This window comes from Oryzias latipes, chromosome 10, assembly GCF_002234675.1.
Source record: "Oryzias latipes chromosome 10, ASM223467v1".
NCBI classification, from domain to species: domain Eukaryota; kingdom Metazoa; phylum Chordata; class Actinopteri; order Beloniformes; family Adrianichthyidae; genus Oryzias; species Oryzias latipes.
In genome coordinates this window covers 11368791-11391828 of record NC_019868.2, presented here as the reverse complement: position 1 = coordinate 11391828, position 23038 = coordinate 11368791, and the positions used below count along the sequence as shown (strand labels likewise).

The 23038-nt window shown below is 37.9% G+C and overlaps 1 protein-coding gene across 4 annotated transcripts; it reads left to right on the top strand.

Moving 5' to 3' along the window:
* Positions 1-1578: 1578 nt before the first annotated feature.
* tex11 (testis expressed 11) lies at positions 1579-21552 on the top strand. Of its 4 annotated transcripts, none has more exons than XM_020706461.2 (29): positions 1579-1739; positions 2901-3013; positions 3339-3423; positions 3552-3631; positions 3715-3795; positions 3901-4020; positions 4237-4317; positions 4407-4492; positions 4586-4643; positions 4753-4848; positions 4929-5010; positions 5205-5283; positions 5421-5572; positions 5668-5753; positions 5841-5978; positions 7636-7738; positions 7859-7983; positions 8344-8429; positions 17405-17458; positions 17544-17578; positions 17649-17750; positions 17828-17898; positions 19262-19375; positions 19604-19676; positions 19752-19901; positions 20007-20115; positions 20208-20328; positions 20888-21055; positions 21255-21552. In XM_020706461.2, the coding sequence occupies exons 1-29, from the start codon at positions 1697-1699 to the stop codon at positions 21315-21317; spliced, it is 2754 nt and encodes a 917-aa protein (XP_020562120.1). In that variant the 5' UTR covers positions 1579-1696; the 3' UTR covers positions 21318-21552. The 4 variants fall into 4 exon arrangements, with proteins under 4 accessions (XP_020562120.1, XP_011478279.2, XP_020562119.1 ...); XM_011479977.3 differs by having other exon boundaries at positions 8341-8429; positions 17673-17750; XM_020706460.2 differs by having other exon boundaries at positions 8341-8429.
* Positions 21553-23038: the final 1486 nt, after the last annotated feature.

Genomic DNA, 23038 nt, shown 5'->3' with positions numbered 1-23038 from the left:
ATTAAAGTCAAACAGATGGAGAACATTTCTCTTCAGGATTTGTTGGTAGACACTGGAAGCTGTGGTTCCACAGCAAGTCTTCCTGGTTCACCACTGTAACATGTTTGTTTTCTCACGTGCTGTGTTACTTTTACACCAAATGTTGTAGACAAATGTATTTTTTAGAAAAGATTGACTTTAATCTAATCAGTCCTTAGATTATTTACTCAAAGATAGCAGGGTCTTTTGACATCTCTTGAATAAGTTACTGCACTCTTGTGGTAATTTGTTCAACAGGCCACTCTGGAGATGGATCACAACTGTTCTTGTGTTTTCCTTGTTTGAGGAGATTTGCTCTCAATAAAGTGTCAAAGCTTCAGAAATGGCTTAATCATCAATGTTTTTGAGCAAGTGGTCCCAAAGACTGTTTTAATTTTTTCCTGAGTATCTCTGGATTGCAACACAACGGCAAACGTTTGAACCTTCAGTTCATGCTGGTCTTAAACATTATTTTCTTGATTATTTTTTTTGTGTATGGGTGTGTTTGTGTATGAGTTTTTGTCTTTGAGTGGAAAGAAAAAACTATCAAAATAAAAGCCCTTCCATGTTATTTCTTACATTGTATTTATTTTGTTATTTATTTACATTAAACGCTAATTTAAGAATACTTATATATAAAAAATTAATCATCTAGCCAGAATATAAGAAAGCAAATATTACCTACACTATGATGGCTACTTTTTTCTACCTTGTATATCTTACCTGATATTTGCTTTCTTGTAACATAGATTTTATTTATCAATTGAACTAGCACATAACATCAAAAAAGAAAAATAGTAATAATAACATATCCTTTTTTAAACCCTTTTAACATATAGCCTAGTAGTCAATAGGCCTAAATCAGGAGTCTGAATCTGAGGCTCCAAATCCAAATGTGGCTCTTTGTCCCTACATTATGGCTTTTTGGCTTTGAAAAAATTCTAATAATTTGCGTAAATAATGGTTTTGTCGTAGTCAGGATTATTTTGAGTTAATTACGTTTTGTCATTTATTTTTAGATTTTTAAAATGTCAGGTAACTGAGCATCATGACAGTAAAAGGTTTAATCTATTGTGTGTGGTTAAAGAGAAGAAACGCCTAGGAAGTGCATGGAGGAACATTTGTAGAAGTTTATATTTACATTATATAGATTTGTTTTGCCTGGTTTAATATTTGAGAGTAAAAGGAAAAAAAATGAAGGCCCACCAAAATCATAATAATAGAAAATGTTATATTGGATTTATCTTTCTATCTTTTTAAATTTAAGTAAATCTCCTGTAGCAAAGGATCCTATTTGACACAGGGTGTGTTTTATTTTGAAAGGATCTTGTCAAAAGTAAATAAAGTTACAATTAATAAATGCAGAAAAACATAACACTGTTATAGTTAAATTACTGTAAATATTTGAAAACTACATAAATAAATTCTATTTTCTAATTGATAAAGTGAGCTTTTGCGGCTCTAAATGGATTTTGGTCCGCATTTACAGTCAATGGTCACAGAAACTTGCCCAAAAGGCTCTTTTAATGTTAAAGTTTGTCCGCAGACAGGAAGTAGCATTAACTGACCTCACATAGTACGAACTCCGTGGCGTCAACGTCCGCCTCGTTTTCGCGGGCATTTTCGGGCGATTGTAAATTCTCCTTTGGTGAGACATCTCCTCCAGACAATCCCGCTTATGGAAGCTTTCGAAATGGAAGAATTTATTTCGACTGTGAAATGTGAGTATAAGTCGGTTCAACTACATTACACGGCTAATTACAGATACAAACCATAAATAATTGTAACTGCGTCATCAGCAGGGGTAGGGGGTAATCAATGAGTTATATCGCGATATAACTGGGGCTAACCTAGCTAAACCATCTGCTAGGCCATGTACTATTTTGTCAAGCTAGTTTAATGAAATGAATTAAGCACATAAATCCTACCTTAGCTTTAGCCTTTGTCCGAGTGAAAAAAATGTTTGCTTTATTTTTTAAACAAATTAATTATATTTTTTCTTTCTTTAAAACTACCTTAAAAAAACATGCAGACTGCCATAAATAATATTATATAAATGTTGGGTTTATTCAGAGAAAAATCTATACAGAAATCATGAGAGCAATTTTAAAGTTAACGAAGAGAATCTTGAAGCTGTTTTTATGACAGACAGACATGCTTGGTTTTATTTTTGTTGTGGAACAATGGCTGGCAAGACTTTTAGGGTATAAATAAAGTTTATTATTTTGAATTGGTTAACAAAATTATCATTTTACTCTTTAAAACGGGAGCATTATGCCTCAGGGGGCTGGAGGGTCTGTTTCTGTTACCCACACATTTATGCATATATATGTGTGTGTATATAATATATATATATATATATATATATATATATTATTTTTTTTTGCTCAATCCTGGATAAATACGATAAAGAACATTTGGCAGAAATCAATATTTTGGAAATTGTTAAGAAAAAAGGGCAAGTAATTTTTTTCACTGTCCAGCTTGATTTGAAAAAAACAAAAATAGAACAAACTAAAAACAAATGTCTCTAGTTATTAAAAAAAGTGTGATTTGAGGCTTTGCAGCAACAAAAATAACTTAGAAGTGTACATAACAGTTACCATTATGCTTTGACTGTGAACTTCACTCACAGAATTCTTTTTAACACCCACTTTTAAAAGTGTGGAGGGTGTAATTTGCATCAGCTTCATATACAACAACTTGCCGCCTCACAGATCTTAAAAGCATAAGAGAACAAGCATATGCCAGAACCCTTTTCTGCTATGGCAAACTAGAAGTTACTGTCAAGGGGAGCAGTTATTGGATGTGTCACATATATTTATTGAACATCTTTTACTCTTAGTGTGTCTATTCATTTCAAACGTTCTGCTTTTTCACAGGTCTCACAGAAAACTTACAGCAGAAAGATCTAACAGATTGCGATGAGGTTATAGAGAAGCTTTTCTCTGAAGTCTCAGGCTTAGATTCCTTTCTCAAAATACCAGATCCTCAGGTAATTTATCAATCGTTTTAGATTGTACTATTTTTAATATAGTCTATAGTCCTGGACAGATATGTACAGAAGAGGATTAGGGCCATGGAGAAAGAAAAAAAAAAAGGGCATAGAAAATTCTGACTTTAATCTCAGAATTCTGACTTTATATGTTCATGTGGAGCTAAACATTTTTTCCCCCTATCCCAACATATCTTGAACCTGCAACTTCGAAATTATTTTATAGCTTAACTACTTTTTAGTAGTTTTAGTAGTAAAACTGAATGCTTAAGTCTAATAATATAAGTTATTGGCATGTTTTTAGTGTCTTGTTTTACTGGTACAGATTCAGGAGTGTGCCGTCCAGTTGTGGAACTGGGCTGTTACCAAGAATGTGGGAAACGCCATAACTGCAATCCAAAAAGCTAAAGGTATTCTTCCAATTGCAGTCTGTATAGTTTTTAAATGTTTACCTTTCTTGATTTTCTAAAACACAAACCTAATTATGGGGATTACAGGCAAGGTTAATGCCTCATTTAATATTTTTTATCATCATCAGTTCGCCATGTTGCATGCAACCTGCTGTACTGCTTTGAGTCTGACAGTCCAACAGAGGGCGCCTTTCGAAAACAAATCTTGGTAAGTAATTCTGGAGGTTTTCCTTTTTATAGCCTGGCATTTCAGGAGGATAAGGCCTGTGTGTTGATATCTTATCCTTCCAGATGGCCAGCAAAGCAGGGAGAGCCTGGCTGAACTGCAAAAACTTTCAGATGGCAGATCACTTTCTGAGACTTGCCGTCAAGGTGAGAAAGAAACGTTGGATAAAATCTGGAAATGTTTTTAGCTGAAAGGAGAAGGATGGAATTATTTTATTCTTTTACAAATGATCCAACATGGTATATTCCTAGAGCTTGGAAACCCTTTACCGCCAGCTAACGTCCAGAGCCAATGACGAACCTGACATCTTGTCATCCAAGGCAGATGTGGAGAAGGACCTTCTTCGGATCCTGTCGTGCCAGGCTGAGTCGGTGAGCAGTGCTGCATGTGATGTTCAACACCTTAAATGTGAATATTTGTTCTTGTGATATTTTGCAGCTTGGGAGGTGCTGTTCTGACAGACTTGCAGTGTGAAGTGTAAGACAGTAAAATTGTGACTGAGAAACAATGAAGGGGGGGTTCTGAAATAGCTAATTGAGAGAAGTTCATTTCCCTTCATTTAATACACAATCTGATCTTTGTTACAGGCTATCGCTCAAGGGAACAACCAAGAAGCCATAGTGTTCATCGAGCGATGCAAAGACATACTGCTGCGGCTGCCAAATGAAGTAAAACACAGCTACCTTACTGTTCTCTTACATTCAAAGCACATGTTGTTGAAAGTGAGGGGGGTGTTAAGTGTGAGCTTTCATCACAGACGGCGTACCTCTCAGTTGTCTGTTACAACTTTGGAATCGAGGCATACAATCTGACAAAGTTTGAAGACAGTGCATTTTGGCTGAGGTAGTAGATTTATTAATGTGGTTTGATAAAAAGTAATAAAATAAAAAAATCCAGGGTAAAAATGCATCTCTTCCTCCTTGTTTGTTTTTGTAGCCAAAGCTATGACATTGGAAAAGCAAACATGAAATATGGTCCAGGATCAGAAGCTCTGGTAAGACCCCGTAAGACAGAATGAATAGAGTTAGCAGCAGGAATGCTAATCTTTGAGAACAAGTCATTAAAAAGAAAAAGAAAATATTTACAATGTCACTCATAAACAGGCCAAAGTTTTGCGGCTGCTCGCCACGTGTTATTTAGAGTGGGACTGTGAGAAGTTTCAGGAAAAGGCTCTAAATACTGTCAGCTTAGCAAACAAGGTGGGACGTGAGGCAATATTACGTCAAATATTTATTGTAAAAGGATGAAGAGTGATTATTCCTATGGTGGTGTTTGGCAGGAGTGTGTGACCCCGTTTGGACTTTACTTAAAGATCAGAATTCTCCTCAGATGCAGAGCCCCAGACAGCCCTGTCAGAGCAGGTCAGTCATAATCTGACTGCCGTCAGTGATGTGCTACAAAAATAAACACAAATAGAAATAGAATAGAAAGAAATAATGAGTCTGATATTGGTGGTCACAAAGCTTGTACCACTTAGATTGGATGCTTCCTAGTGTGTCATTTGAATCTTTGAGTGACAGACAGATAAGGTTGCATCACAAACCTGTGTTTTCAGGTCTTAATGAGATGCTGGAATCTAAAGTTTCTCTTGACATGTGTCTGAACACAGTGAGACTGCTCATGTCTGAAAACAGGTGAGGAAGTTAAAAACAAAACAGAAAACTGATTGCAGATTTAACTTTATTTGCTTGTTTGAAATAATAATGCATCCTAAACGGATGAGGACATTTATTCTGCACCTCTGAAAATGCATCTTTTGTGATTATTCTAGAGAAGTGCTGGCATTTGAGTATTTGAAAACTGTGTGTCAGCACTTCGAGTCATCTCCTAGTCTGGGAACTGCTCTTGTCTTGCACATTGAGCTGCTGCTGCAAAGAGGCAAGGTGCTGCTGAGCAGACAGAAGATAGAGGATGTCATTACCGGTACTTCACTTCTACCCTTAACGTTTCTTACAGCTTTTTTTAGAGTAGTAATCCATGAAATGTTTGTTTTTTTGATGATTTTCCTTTCTGATCAGGACACTATACCGGTAAACAGCTGGCACCAGAGGCACTCACAAGTCTGCACATCATACTGTGGGATCAGGCATCCAAACACTACGAGGTTCATCAGTAGCCTGGTTTTCCCTCTATCATTTTGACTGTTACTGACTTTAGAAGTCAATTTATTTAATCTTTTTGATTTTTACAGGATGACAATTATTCTGAAGCTCTCCAGTGGTATGACTACTCTCTTAGCTTCTTTAAGGCGGGTCAGATGGACCAGAACTTATCCAAACTGCAGAGGAACAGAGCATCTTGCTTTCTAAAACTGAAGCAGTTGGAAAAGGTGAGACTGTCTGGACAGAAGGAAAAATCTGTGATCAAACCTCTCTCCCGAAGACTCCAGTAGGTGTTGCTTGTCCAAATTCAAATGAACCTTTTCCCTCCATAGCTATTAGTGCAGGTGGCACCGTGGTGCAGTGGTTAGCGCTTTCGCCTCACAGCAATTAGGCCCTGGTTCAAATTCCAACTAGGACCTTTCTGTGTGGAGCTTGCATGCTTTCCCCATGCATGTATGGATTTTCTCCAGACCCTCCAGCTTCCTCCCTCAGGTTAATTGTGCATCACAACTGTGTGGCCCTGCAACAGAACAACAGGATGTACTCCGTCCTCATCCAACAGTAGCCAGGACAGGCTCCAGCATCACCATGACCTCAAAAGACATGAGGATAGATCGCAGGCCAGCAAAGACAAATAACCCAAAAAATAAATATGTATTTCTAAAAAATCCATCAGCCAATCAAAAACTAAGAAGTACGGGACTTGATTGACATGCAGAACGGCCAATCGGACATCCTACGAAATATACGTCACTGCACATGCGTGTTTAAATTAACTGAGCGCAAATTCTGTCTGCCTCATTACCCGCGGCACGTCAACTCCCCTGCAGAAGACCACTCCGGACAACTGGAGTGTTCATTGAAGCCCGGGCCACCCTGTGTCCTCCTGCTATCGGCTCCTCAGTTCCCGCCCGATAAATACGAGCTCAGTAAGGAAGCAGTGTTTTCCGTGGCACGCGCTTCGTACAGAGCCAGCAGCGCCTTTGCAATGCCATGCTCTCCGCATTACATAGTTTACAACAGAGAATGACGTACGATAGTCGCTGCTTTGTGTTTTTGTAATAAAACGCCTCATCTGTTAATACAAAAATTTTTCTGTGTAATCTTAGTGTGGTGTTTTTTATTATCAGTCCATAAACAACAATGTACAAATAAACATGTAACTAACAAACATGTACTAATAGTATATATAGATATAGATAGATCTTCAAGACATTTTTGACTCAAAAGTGGCTGACATGCCAAAAAAGTGAGCACCCTGCTGTAGATTTTGTGTAACCCTTGTGCTATCTTAGATGACCCCCCCCTTACTTTGACGTGTTCTCCCTACCATGACAAAGGTGGATAAAGGTGGAAAGATTTCATGTAATCCATGGACACCAGTGAAGATCACAAATCATTGAAGAAAAAAGGTTCAGAGCACTGTCTAGTGGGTCTAGATGACCCCACTCCCAATGTTAAAGTGCCTAGGATAGCACAAGGGTTACATTGAAGTCAAAAAAATGGCACACAAACCAAAGTGTAGATAAATTATCCTTTGTTTATTTGAAGCAAAGCACTGGAAGAATGTCATCTATATCCTCCAGTAGTGAACAAAGAAAACAAAAAGTTGTCCATTAGATCAAATCAAATTGAACAGTTTGACTTTCACACAGCTTAAATTATATTTGAGCACAAAATAAAACAGTGCCTAGGATAGCACAAGGGTTAAGCAAATAGTGTCATGCATTTTGTGGATTTGGAGATGGTTAACATTCTGAGCTCTCATTCTATTGAAAGGCATTATAGGACAAATATGGTCTGAAAGTCTGTTGAGCCTGTTGTCCATCTACAATCAGGATCACTTGACTGGTGTCAATGTCTTCATTGAAATTTGCTTTTTAGGCTAAAGAAGCAGCCAAAGAGGCAGAAAGAAGTGACCCTGACAGCATATTCACTCAATTCATTGTTTACAAGATAGCTGTGCAAGAGAGCAATGCAGAGAAAGGTACGCTCAGAACTGACTGATGCAATGCATGTCCTGCCGAGTTCTGGATTGATGCCAGCGTTGCAGTTTCACTGCTATTGCATTGTCAATGGGGTTTCTGTGTTTCTGTGTCTTCATCAGCTGCTGAAGCCTTGAGTGCGATGGCGTTGCTGTCCAAGAATCCAGTATTCAGTGAGGACAGACTGCTGGCATCCCAGACTGCAGCTTCTAACCTTCTCAGTTTGGCTGCTCAGATTGCTCTGGAGGTAGAACCCATCACCAAACATCGCTTTTAAAAATGAGCACATTTTCCACACTTGTAGTATTTTGATGATGATATGTTGCCTCATAAGTGCTACTTGCAGCTTGGTCACAGGGAAATTAACACAAATGCAAGTGTTGGCGAGTGGAAAGATGGTGAAACATCTTGTCTTTGTCACTTAGATCATGTTGCATTTCAAGGATAATCTCCTTTAAACCGTCAAAGGCTGAACAGAAACAGAACTGGATTGTTTTGTTTTCTTCTGCACACTTGTCAGAAAACATGGTTGCACATCTATCTGTTCTTCTGCTGCGTGCTTGTAAAGAACTTGTGTGTGGAAGAGAATGTTTGTTCCCTCTAGCAGAATGGACAGCAGGAAACTGCCATCAAAGCGCTGGAGGTTTTGTGTGAAAACTCCAAAGAGGAAGTTCAGGTTCTGATTGCTCTGAGGTTTGTGCCAACAGCAGTGCAACTTCTAAACATCATGTCACATATCATGAATATGTTGTTATTGACATATAAACTCAATGTAAACAAAGCACTTCTGTTCATGTTCTACATGAAATATATATGTATATATATACATATATTATTTTTACAGTGTTTCTTTGCAGTTCTTTGGAATTTATTTAAAGACTCACTACAGAGAAAATTGTGTTTGTGGTATTTTTAATACGTTTTAGTTGGATTTTGAAGGATATTTATAAAGAAAATGAAGCTTAAAATTGCACATCTGAGAATTTCTTAATTAAAATTGTTGTGAATCAGGAGCAGACAAAAAAAAAGCTGTTGGAAAAAGCCTGTAGGTGTGGCGTAAAGCTACAGTTGCCAGACGACACGCTCCCTGCATCCACTTTTAGACGACTAGATCCGAGTATGTATTTGTCTGAGCTGGAATCTGACTCCAAACTTTACAGCTGGATAACTCCAATATTGCTCGCCATTTTTGTTGCACAAGTGTATGGAGTGATATCCCTGCCACCACATTGCACACAACATTTTTCTAAGTTGCACATGAAAATATTAAATATTTGCTTTTCAATTATTTTTATTTTGCTTTCACTTTTATTTTTTTTGCTTTCAAAAACTTTTTTTTCGCGTTTTTTTTCTCTTTTTTTTGCACAACGCATGGGAAAAAATGCGTTGTGTGTCATCTCACTTTTTTCCTATCTTTGATTTTGCTGAGTTAAGTTTCTGTTTAGCGTTGACAAAGCTGCCATCAAACAGCTGCTGATTGGTCCAGATTCTAACCAATTAAATCGCAGTATTTAACTTTTTTTTTTAACTGAACAATTGCAACATACAGAACAAAAAAATGCAACAATCATGTACATATAAATTCAAATTAAAATTCAACTTTATTTATATAGCGCTTTTCATGCTTCATAGCATCTCAAAGTGCTTCCCAAAGAAAGAATAAAACAAATAAGATAATTAATAATAAGATAAATAATAAACAAAGTAAAAAGAATGTAATAATAAAAAAAAAATGCAAATAATAATAAAATAAATGAATTAATAAAAACACACAAAAACCCAACACATACACATCCCTCCTTTAAAATAAAAACAAATAAAATTAGCTATATATAATGTACATTACAATTCTGAATACAGAATATACGTGTTATATCTTTAGGAAGATTCTAATTATTAGCAACAATCACAAAAAGGAATAAAAAATAAAAATAAATAAAGAAAATAGAAATAAACATAGAAAAAAAAGAGAAAATGCGAGAGTAAACTTATGTCATTATTCCAAAACGGTATTTATCAAACATTGTGTCTGCTGCCGAGGCTCAGAAACCGAAGCAGCTCTTTTTATCCTCGATTTTGTCTCTTTGGATGACGTTTTCATTTTTTATCATTTTAACAATAATTCATACCTTATTTCTTTTTTTAGCATTGATTAATTTTAATTAAGTCAGATTTGTGAATTTACAGCTGAAGATCTCCTGAAAGTTAAAGTTTATCTGTTGACATTACATCAACAGGTGTGTGTGTGATCTGTGAATCCTGCAGAGCAAGTTATTAGTAAAAAGTGTGATTGTCTTTAAGATCTGTTTGTTAAAACAGAACAATAAAAGATTTTAAACACATATAATTTCAAGCTGCACAAGTGTTTGGGATCAGATAAACAGCAGTAAAGAGCAAAATAATGATGGCTCACCACAGTAGACTCAATGTATTTAGCACCATGAGCACTTTCAAATTTTGAATTAATTTTCACAGTGTCTTATTTTCTAGAACTCGTGAGCATTTGTCCAAAGTATAAAAAAAAATACTTGTGAAAAAATGCTATTTTCTCTTCATATTTCAACATTTATTAATTAAAATAAAACAATAGTTCAGATACAAATCTTTAAAAAAAGTGTTACTTCCTGCTGGATGTAGTTGGAGCTCGGACATTTTGTTTCTGCTGTGGAAATTTTAAACACTGACATAAATAAATACAAAACTCTCTTTTATTTTATCTGCTTTGCTGCTCCTTCTGGGTTTAACTATGAGAGAAACGGGCCAGAATGGTTGAAAACGGCAGAATCCTGTTACACCCACACAAAGTCCATCCATGCCCGCCTGCCTCCAATGAGACAGAGACACCTGATTGGTTAGAATCTGGACCAATCAGCGGCTGTTTGATGGCAGCTTTGTCACACTGAAACTTAACTCAGCAAAATCATAGATAATAAAAATGTGAGATGACACAACGCATGCAAACACTTTTTGGGCTGTGGCTGTTATATAACGCTAAGTTGCGCTCAGACTGGTCAGCAAAATCAAAGACACGGAAAAAGCGAGAATTGACACAATGCATGGGAAAATGTGTGTTTTGCAAACGCAAAAAGAGTTTTTGAAAGCAAAAAACAAAGTTTTTGAATGCCAAAAAAAATTGAAAGCAAAAATAAAAATTAAAAGCAAAATAATTTTTTTTTTAAAGCAAATATTTCATATTTTCTTTCATTTGCAACTTAGAAAGTTTTGTGTGCAACATGGTGGCAGAAATATCACTCCATACAAGTGTAGATACAAAAACTGTTCGGCCTGCAATAACTATTCAGGGGCCTGACACTAATGATGACGTCAGACTACGGTAACCCCACTTGGACAACTACGTAGCGTCCAGATCAGCTCGGGCTGTATATATTTTCATTTCACTTTGCCTTTTGTAACCCACAGTGCTAGGTTGGGGTTGTAAGGGGATGTAAGCTAACAGGTGAATATGTAAACAGGTGGATGATGGGAAGTCAGGGCAAGCTTACTTCACGCCAGCAGCTCCGCCCACAACTCAGAGCTGAATTTCTAATGAACTCCTGCTGCCCTGCAGTAACTGTCACAAGATGGCACAAGTTTTGTGACTTCTTGTAATAAAAAGACCACTGGGACAACAGATCAAAGATGATGAGAGTGGGTCTTTAAACATGGAAATCTATGAGGGGCCGTATAAGACATTATTTATTCTGAACCATTCACATTCATACATTCTTGCTCTCACAGTCATATATACTCTCTTTCGCATACATATATTCTCTTACGCATCCATATATTCTCTCTCTCACATTCATACATTCTTGCTCTCACAGTCATATATACTCTCTTTCGCATACATATATTCTCACTTGCACATCCATATATTCTCTCTCTCGCATGCATATATATTACTTTACACATACATACATTCTCACTCTCATTGTCACTCTTAAAAAAGAATGTATGTATGTGAAAGACAAGTATATATGTATGTGTGAGGAAGAGTTTATATGTGTGTGTGAGAGAGGAGTATGCATGAAACGGAAGTGACTTTGCATGAAAAGGAAGGCACTTTGCATGAAACGGAAGGCAGATGATTTCTCGTGCTCTGATTGGACGAGAGGCCGCCACCTCCCATTTTGAACAGACGCTAACATGAACCAATAAGAAGGCCATCGGAACCTTAAGAAATATTTTATCTTCACCTCAAGTGGTCACAAATCTGTCTGCATCTCTAGAGACACAAAGGAATGTCTCAAATACCAATAATGGTAATAGAAGTGCCACCGAAACAGAAAATCCGTATCCACCTTATTCCTAGCCCCCATGAGCCTTTGCGTGAATTATGGGCGACACTTCCTGTAGACGCCGGAACACGCATTTACATTAAAACAAATTCCTCTTGTTTTCGATCCATAACTACATATAAATGTGGGAAAACCAGCTGTCATTTCTTAAAAAAGGCAACGGCGAGGTGGAGATGAAATATTTGTTAAGGTTCCGATGGCTGCAGGACCCCCGTGGCTACTTCTTGCCGGTTCGTTCTTTTTTTAAATAAACTTTATTAACAATATCTTGCACATACAAAATACCAAACACAAAACTCCACTGTGTGCAATATACAATCTTCACGTTCGCCATGAGAATGAACAAAAAAAACATAATGATAACCATGTAAAACAGGTTATGCAAAAAGAAAACAAAAATAATAAGGCAAAGGAATCTGTTAAAGTTTCAGGAGAGACCATGTTTCAACTGTTCTGACAGCTTTTTTGTTAGTGGAAGATTTAATACTGTTCACATACAAAACCATTTCTTTCTGAAAAACATAAAACACGGTTTTTTTGTTGGCATATTTACATTTGTGTATAAAGTATTTAGCCATAATTATAAGTAAATTAACTACATATATTTTTTCTGCATTAAGTCTTCCTTGTGTAAAATATCCAAAAATAATATGCTCGTAAAATAATCTATAATCTTCACATAGATGAGTTCTTATCAAATGTATCACATCTTTCCAAAATAGTTGAGTGAAATAGCAAAACCAAATAAGATGAGGCACAGTTTCTGGTGAGGAATGACAGAATGAACAGTTTATGTCCAGATCTTTTTTAAACTTAGTAAAGAAATGTTTCACTGGATAAAATTTGTGAAGAATTTTGAAAGAAATTTCTCTGATTTTATTGGTGATGAAATACTTTTGTGGCAGGGTCCAAACCTTTTCCCACTGAATTCTACATCCAAAGCTGTTCCAGTATGAGATAACATACGGTTTTGTGGCAATCTCATTTTGAAACAGAGAACGGATACTTTGATTATTACTGCTAGCTGAAAAACATACCTTTCCACACCACAAGTCTGTTAATTTGGGATTTCTTGCTGGTTCATGTTAGCGTCTGCACTGTAATCCCTAGCGAGTTGACTGAATTTAAAAATTATTGTGTAACAGATTACGCAACAGTTAAGTTATATTATTAAAACTTTTAAGTTAACATTTATTAAAATTCATATTGTCAGTTGGCTTACATTTGTATTATTTCATATAAAAAATATTAAGATTCCTCAACTTATAAAAGAGAGATTTACTTAAAGTTTTTAATATTTTCCAACTAAAAAACGCTTTAACTAACTATATTTTTATATTACTCAACTCATAAAATATGTAAAATTCACTCAAATGCTTTATAAATTCTTTAACTCATTAAATGTATAGCATTGAAAATATTTAAAATTCTTCAGCTTAAAATGTATTCTAAACAGAGATATTGATACTGCCCCACTACATTTTAAAGGCTAACATTGATAAAAACCAACAAACGTGAAGGCCACACAATAGTGATTGCTTAATACACTTTTTTTAATTGCTCTTTAAAAAAAAGCACAAATATCAAGAGGATGAAGAAACAATCAGTGCAATAAAACTGCATTATAAGAGTGCCACACAACATATTGACAAAAAGAGTTGGTTTTGTATTGTACGACAGAAAAAGCAAATGATCACAACAAAACACATTAGTTACATAACACTTAAACCAACAAATAGTCCATTCTGGAAGACTCACTCAACGAAACATTCTTCAGCGTCAATAAATGTCCTTTCAGTGGTTTGCTGTCCTCAAGGCTCAAGACAGCATTCTGAATAAATATGAAGGCAAGTTCAAGTTTTTTGGGGTGCTGTAGGTCCAGAGCATAGATGTCCCCGAAGAGTTAGAAGAGATTAGTCAGCCAGATGTGTGGGACCACTGACGGCAGCATCAGGAGCGTCACCACGACAACTGAGAAGATACCCACAGAAGTGTCTGTGAGGTCTGGTATTCTGGAAAATACAAAACAAAAAACACAGATGAGTTCAGACCCTCAAAGATATTCATCACACTAATGTCCAAAACTGACATTCCTGCCATCTGTCAATGGGAATCTTTTCATGCTAACATTCTGTTAGCTTTTAATCAACTGGCTATGATGTTTTAAGGACCAACTCCAATTAAAATTGTGTTTTTAAAAAGTTCTTTAGCATTTTTCTGAAGGAGGACATTTATAAAATAATTTAAGACTAAAGCTTCATTTTTCTTTATTCAAATAATGATGGATCAGGAGCAGAAAAGGTAAACGAAAAGGTTCCCACTCCTTCCAATCAGGAGTCCCCGATGTTCGCCTTTCATCTTCCGTCTCATTTTTAAAACCATTTAAAAATATCACTCAGTTTACAAACTGAAACAATTGCCCTATTTATTATGTCACTCAATAAAATCTCAATCAATATTAAAGGATTACAGAAAAACATTGACAGGGAGTCGTGTGCACTTACAGTATAGGTCTTGAAGAAGTTGGAGGCATCTTCATGCAGATAAACAGGAAGTGCAAGGAGGACAAGTGCCCGTCTCATGTTCATGTCACGCTGGTCCTAAAAGAATAAAAAGAAATATCCATTACCTTTGAAGCAAATGAAGGGCAAACACTTCCAATATTTATTTAAGGAACTTTAAGAAATAATAAAATGATACCTTTTCTAGATGTCTATTTCTAGTAAGAGGACAATACAGTGTTTATGTCATGATCCACTTCAGGTCAAAGACCCAAAGTCATTTTTAAGGCAAGTTACACCTTGGCTTCTTACAGCTGTTTACAAATGATTTGTTATCCGTTTTTGAATTATGCACATTAAAAATTCACCTGGAGGTCATAAATCCTAACCAAGCTGGCCAGTTCCTGTCTGTTTTGGTGGACTTAGTCTCAGAAAAGGGCAGCTTTAAGTTACACAAACATGTAAAAACTGCACAATTTCCTCTGACTGCATCTACTCTACATAAATCCATTTCAGATCTTGACAGATGAGTTTTCATGGTTTCAAATGATGGAATGGTGCTAATGCAACATCATTTTATTATTGTAATATACTGTCATAAAGACATGACAATATTCCAAAGTGTCTCCACATACATGGCAGTGGAAACACTTTGGAATATTGGCTATGTAGTACTGCAGTATTATATGTAGTACTGCATAGTGCCAAAGTAACAGAACACAACTTGCACCTCCATTCCATTGTGCCACCTTCAGCCTGCAATCTAAATATGTTTAGTTAAATTGTAAATAATTTCAGCTCTATTTAGACCTTTGGCTAGTTAAAATGTGCATAAATGTTTCCATGCTGCCGTATAAATCTAATAATGGTAATAGTTCAGGATGAATGTATTAAATAAGTATAAAGCTCACCCACTGACACCTCTTTCCTGGTGAAATGGTGACTTTCTGGTGAACTTTCTGAAGTTCAGTATCTGAAAAAGTCCAAAAGAGATTTTTCAATGTTAAAAAATGTTCCAATTATATTCTGATCAAAAAACATTTATTGCACTACACAACCTATTGCATTTTTTTTTTTTTTTTTTAAATAGCTCTAGACAAATAACTGAGACAAGTTACCTGGCTGGCCTTGGCGTCTACCTGGAGGTGAAACACTGAACACTCTGTAGTTCGGTACCTGAACACAACACGAGCACGTTGATTAATTTATTTTTACAAAAACCTTTTTTATAATGGAGATCAGTGATTTATAAAAGCTTAAAACTGCATTCAAAACCCGATGCTTCCATGTAGCAACCAGGCTTAAAACTGTTGGCGGTAGCTCCTCCCACACAACCGTTAGAGGCTTTGAGTGACATTTTTGGACAAATGTCCAGCAGCAAACTTTAGCCACAGACAGAGGCCTCCAACGCGAATTTCACACGCGGATCACGTTTAGTGTGATTGCAGCATAACAGATCATTTCTACCTCTGAAAAAAAAACAAAAAACTCATCACTGTCGTAACTTACGGGCAGAAATGCATTTTGGGTTTGGCTCGCCATAGTCTGCTATGACAAACTAATCATGTATACATTGCCACATTAAGCTCTAAAACAATCATAACACACATATGTTTAAACAACAGTAAATCACATTTACGGTAGTATAAGAGCATTTTTAAAGCATTCATTCAAAATAAACCATGAAAGATACCTACCAAATTAAATCAGGGCTGAAGACAAGACGGCACCATCAGCGATGAGGCGGATGGAAAAAAAAACCCGAGGTTGGGGCGTCTTGAAGCGGGACGAAATTGCAACGCTTTGCAGAAAAATAAAATGCTCGACTTTCAATTTCAAACGTCGCATACTCGCATTCGGCAAATCCAACATGGCCACCTGAGATAACGTAGAGAAAACGAAAGACCCTCCCACCAGTACGTGATGACGTTATGACGCTACTTCAGGGATCTTAAAATTTTTGAGTGCTAGATACAAATAAGCTTTAAAATATTTAGCACTGTTAAGTTAAATTTGAAAAAATCTTGATAGAGCTTAATACTTTATAGTTGAATCAACTACAAAATGACATTTACGTTGTGTAACCTTAATAGTTATGAGTCAGTACAAGTGATAGGGTTTAGAGTGTGTTCAAAATGGGAGGTGGCGGCCTCTCGTCCAATCAGAGCACGAGAAATCATCTGCCTTCCGTTTCATTCAAAGTGCCTTCCTTTTCATACAAAGTGCCTTCCTTTTCATGCAAAGTCACTTCCGTTTCATGCATACTCCTCTCTCACACACACATATAAACTCTTCCTCACACGTACATATATACTTGTCTTTCACATACATACATTCTTTTTTAAGAGTGACAATGAGAGTGAGAATGTATGTATGTGTAAAGTAATATATATGCATGCGAGAGAGAGAATATATGGATGTGCAAGTGATGAATATATGTATGCGAAAGAGAGTATATATGACTGTGAGAGCAAGAATGTATGAATGTGAGAGAGAGAATATATGGATGCGTAAGAGAATATATGTATGCGAAAGAGAGTATATATGACTGTGAGAGCAAGAATGTATGAATGTGAATGGTTCAGAATAAATAATGTCTTATACGGCCCCTCATAGAAATGACTTTAGTACAAACAAGTTTTTTTCTGAAAAGTAAAAATAAATAAACAAAGGAAGCAACGTTTGTGCAAATAAACTTATGAAAGTGACCATGATTAGTAGAGAAGCAGTGGACCTGTTACCCTATTTACCTCCATGATCTACTTACCTAGATGTTTTCTTTCCCCAGCAGAAGTGTGTCTGTGTGTAAAGCAGTTAGTAGGTGACAGAAATGAGGTCAACACCACCTTCATTCATGTTTTCTCTACAGATGTTTGGTTCGGCTTGTGCTCTCTACTAACCAAAACTCAACTAACGACTCCAGGTGAAGCAAAAGGAAAATCTTTAGGTTTTGGTGTTTCTTTGTTTTTTTATTTGATTTTTAAATTTAATGTGTTTAATCCTAACAGTCATCTGGATGTGCTGCTGTCATACTTAAAAATGGGTAAGTGCCATTACTGCTGATGTGTTTTGATGCATGTTTTGAGCTGTAAATCAAAACCCTCATTTTTTAGTATTATTGTGTTATTTCACTGCAGCTCTGCAGGCAGTTTCACACCCGTCTAGCTTGACTGTGGAACAGCGCACAGATCAAGCTAACTGGTTTAGAAAGATTGGTACTTTTTTTCTTACTACCTAAATGTAAATTTGAATGAACCCTGTGCAACCACTGCTCTCCTTTGTTTTGTTGTAGCTTGGAACTTGGCCTTACAATGTGAAAGCAAACTGGACCGAATGAAAGACTTCTATACTCTCTCCTACCAGGCAAGTTAGAAGTTGACTTTGAAATGCAAACTTTCCATTGTACAACAGTAAATATCTTTATCAACCACTTTCCCCCTTTTATTTTCCAAACAGCCTGGGCTCATGTCTGATATGAAAGCAGAGTTTCTAATGATCAAAGAGATCTGTTTTTGTCTTTTACATTACATTATTAGTCTTTTTTTTACTTTTGTCAGTCAAAAGTAGAATGAAGATGTAATTTACCTTTAGAGGGCCTATACCACACAAAATCAACTTTTTGAGCTTTTAAGTGTCTTATAATGTTCATTCCTCACAAAAAGAAAATCATTTCTGAGTATTCCTCTAAAAACTTGCTCTCTGAGCACCAGCCCCTCCCAATCCCCAAAAACAGGCGGGTTCTCACATTGTGTCGTAGACCAGTGAGAACATCCCCTTCCAGTCTGTCAACCCCGCCCCCCAGGCTAACACAAACACCATCTTTCTCCAGGGAGCTAGCGGTGTTTAACAAATGGGCGGTATTCACAAGGAGAGAAAGCGGGTGCCTTAAGAGATCGAGCCGTCTTACTTCTGGGTAGTAAAAGAACTCAGGAAAAAAACTAATATTTTCATGAGGTAATATATTATCAAATACATGGGTATTTTTTACTATAAAGGGCTTAAGAACAGCACGGTATTTAAGAATTTGGATTGCTGCCCTGAAAACTGAGAACAGCAGTAACACCGGACGTTAGGACACATTGTCACCCACCTGGGATGCTCTTCTCTGGGGACCTCTGCCTCACAGAGGAGGGTCTGGCTGGCCACGCCCACAATAAATAGCTGATAATGGCACATCGTGGTGGTCCCAAGACCTTCTGAAAAAGACACCAAAAAAATGAAATAAGGTTATATTGCTCTGGTAGAATAAAATTATTGCTGAAGTGATATGTCCTGTTTTCTGATATTGGGCTTTTGAAAACAGTTTGATTTTTGACTTCTGACATACCTGAGAATCCTAAACAGTACTGGATAAAAGCAGTTCTGGCGAAGTGTAGGAGCTTGTAACAGTTGTGAAAGTTTCAAACATTGTGTGCATCAGGTTGTGGACATTTTTTCTAAGAAAGATGTCAATAAACAGCAAGCATGTCCATAATTATATCATTTATGGAAAATACTTCAATATGTGTACAATTGATTCCTTTTAGCCTGAATGAAGGCACATTACAGAATACTAGTAACCTAAACTCCTGAATTTATTTGGAAATTTTGAATTCTTTGTGTTTTTTTTAGCAGTTATGGTATGCGGCTGTTTGCCTCTGATCCCGTTGAAGTCTTTTGCCCTCCTTGTTGAATTACCTTCCCTTTAAAGCAGCAGGCATTTGCATAAATTATTGATGCTCTTTAGCTCTCCCAGCTGTGCCCCCCTGACCGCACCTTGCTCGTGGCCCAGAGGACTTGCCTGCTAATGGCTGCTGATGCCTCTTTGGAGCTCTACAGGAAGTCTCCCCACTCTGCACAGGTGCGCCACCCACCTTCCATTTCCTACATTTATCACATTCACTAGCCACACGGATGGAAATTTACCGAGACCGGTGGAGAGAAGAGAAGAGAAGAGAAGAGAGGTGACTAACAACATTGGTGCAGGCGTAGGTGTTTAATTTTAAAACCCCCTGCCTTTGAAGACAAACTCAACACTAGGTGGCGACCGTGCATCCAGAATGTTGATGTGTGGATGTCTGCTTCACAGACAGAGGAGCTCACCCAGACTTTGGAGTCCATTCAGACCTGCTGGGAGGTTTGGAAAACCCTGAAAGCATCAGGTACATGAAGAAGTTACAGTATCGGGAATTAAACAGCGTAAATAAAGTAAAGCAGCTGTTTTAGTGTTCTTGCAGGAAGCTCTCCAAAGGATCCAACCGAGACTATGCTGCTGCTGTATGAGTTTGAAGCTCGTGCTAAACTGAACGACCCAAAGGTTGAGACCATACTGGAGTCTGTCCTGGAGCTTGAAACTGTTGAAACCAAAGTTTTGGAGTCCATGGCAGGTAAACTTAAACTATTTAATTATCTAAAATTGCAACATAAACATCATTGTACTGCTTGCTAATATTCCCTCAATGAACTGTTGTTTTTTTTTAACCCAAATGAAGCGCTGGCGATGGAGCCCCCAGCCCACTACCCTCTGCTGTGTAAGAAGGCCCTGAGGGCCTCTCTGTCGCTGCATAAGAAGCAACCACAAGCTGACCTGGCTCACTGCAGGCATCTTTACACCACATCAAGACACGGCTTCATCACTTCACGTCTGTTTGTTACTGGGATCAAACGGTGTCTGATTTTGATTTCCATCACAGCAAATGTGTCCACACCCTGATCAAGCTGTCCCTCCCACGCGGGGTGTCAGAGGTGGGACCCCAAGTGCTGCATGAGGTGTGGGACTACTTCCAGGAGGCCTTGTCCATCATCGCAGCCGCAGTGAGTCAGCACCAGTCACAAGCCGACATCCCTCGACTCCCTCCTGCAGATCTGCACCCTGCTATATAATTAACCCGCTCTCCTCCACACCCGCCTGTTCTAGAAGCATCCTTTTTTATCAATGGGTTTTTCAGCTGCACTTCAATTAGCAGATGCTTCATTCACCACCCCTTCCTGCCAATTTGAATGTTAACGCGTTGCACAAATCATCACACATCCAGTGAGCTGCAGCTCTGAAAGAGGCCGGGAATTATTGAGACATCCTGCTGCATTAGAAACAGCACATATTTCCTCTTCCAGAGTGGCTTCGTACTTGAAAGCTATTCAAGTCTTTGGATCAAAGTGTCAAGGTTAAAGTATGAAACGACTTAAATTAGATCCTTGTTGTATGTTCTATGTCATTGGTAAAGGTAAACATGCAAATGAGTTGGATTGGAGGAGGGTTTTTTTTTCTTGGTTCTTGTTAGTTAAGAACGCTACAAACCACTTTTCCAAACGAGTTGTCCAGGTGGCTTCCATCTAACAGCCTTTTGAAACATCTTCCTGCTCTTTTCTGCAGCCGGATGACTTTGCTGAGATGGAGACTGTATGGCTGCTCACTCATGCCTGGAACACAGGGATACTGCTGTATAATTTGACTCAATACGCAGAAGCTGAGAAGTGGTTTGGTCTTGCAATGAAATTCGTCCAGTATCTGGGATCCCTGCAAGAGAGCTACGCTAAACAGGTGAAGAATCAGGGGAAACAGTAACAGTTCACTACATATTTATTTACAGTAGTTGAAAATAAAAATCAAATTTCTTCTGCGTTCATGTTGATAATGAAGCATATGCTACCAAAACTCATTTTACGACCAAAAAGATATTTCAAATGTTTTGTAGTTTGGTTCTAGATCAACAAAAGAGGGGTTTGTTTTATGTCCCCAGATGTCTGGTCGCTACAGTGAAGTCCTGGACAGACTGGACACAGCAAAGAGAAGCTGTTACTGAAGCAAAGACCAGCAGGTCAGCTGTTCTGTCCGTCCTCTGCTCTCAGCTTGTTGCAGTTCAACTGTTGCAGTGAACGGATCAGATGTTTTAGTCGGTGGTGGTTCGACTGTTGTCTATATGGTTCATTTGCCCTCTTATTAATTGATGTAAAAATGCAAACAAATTCCTTTAGAAAGAGAGTTCTCGTCAAATCCAAAGACCTTCTGAAGAAAAATAAAACACATCAGAATGATAACTGAGTCACATATTTTATTTCCAAACAAATAAAACTCTTTTCAAGTCCTGAAATAAACTTCAAACAAAATCTGCAGGACTGTGTGGACCCTCATGACTAGGACAGGGAAGACCATGAGGCCGAGTGTCCTGATAGGCTGTACCACCTGCAGTGACAGGAAGGAGACTACTGTACAATCAAAGGGTTCATGTTAGCAAGCACTTACTGCACAGGTGTGCTAGAACGTAACCGAATCATCACCCAAAAAGTACAAACAAGATCTTTGATCCTACCCCACCCAAAAAAAAACAAAAAAAGTGTATATGTAGTAATTTCTCTCAGCGGAACAACGACCCTCTTCAGTTACACACACACACACTCACACACATACACACAGAGGCATTCAGGTTCCATCTTGTTCGCACGACTTGAATGGAAATAGTAAAATGAGATCAAGTTCTTTGGGTTTGACATGGCTGACTGAGGTATGAGTACCACAAACATGTTAACAGTCAGCTGGATTTGAACACCAGAGGACCAACTCTAATCTTCTAATGATTGATTCTCCCTCCTGGTTTCCGTGATGCTTTGTAGGTTTCTGCCTTCACTTTATTTTACAATAGATATATCATTTTAAATCTATACATCCAGACATGTTCCACGAGATATCACATGTAGACAGGCCCTACGTCAGGGAACAGGATTCCCTTCTGACTAGTTAAGTTTTCCAATAGCCATTTGAAGAGAAAAACATTTACAGCACATTTGTATGGAAATTATATGTCAATAGTAGCTCAATCTTTACTTACCTGACATTTGTTGTCTATAAAACATGTTAGTCCCAGTTTGATTCACACATGCATGAAGCACAGGTGAGGAGGATCTGCTGGGGGCTTATTTACATTGTACAGCTACCACACCCTTTGAAACAGTCTGCAAACAGTTTATAAATGGCTCTGTTCCCTTCAGTTATTCCCTGATCTCTGGTTTTGACACAGGTAATGACAGCTGGTTTAGCAGTGGTGCCTGGCTGGTGGGCACACCTGTTTAGAAAAATGCCTGCAAGCACAGGTTCTTTGTAAGTGGGGAGGAGCAGGGGACCCACGGGTCTGGGTCAACACTTCTTGCTGGGTCTGGCTTTCTGTGGAACAGGGGGAGGGGGGGATTAAAGAATGCCTTTGCATTCTTCACGAAGCTGACGACAAAAGCAAGAATGTTCACAGGATCTGGCGCCGCAGAAGTCCTCCTCCAGATGTGCCCACTTCTGTCAGGGCCAGTGGAGCTTCTGTTTGGGCGGTGACTCAAAGATTACCAACCTGATGAACAAGTTCACGGCCTCACGAGAGAGGAGACGACTGTTTGTACTGTCCGCTTTGGGAGAGGAGCAAAACATTTCACTGACAGGACTCCAAGGGCTTATTTGTTCTGATTTGGCAGCTATGAACTCTTCGTCATCACTCTACCGTGGCCATTCAGTCACAGGAGAAATGGTATCTGTACATTAGGA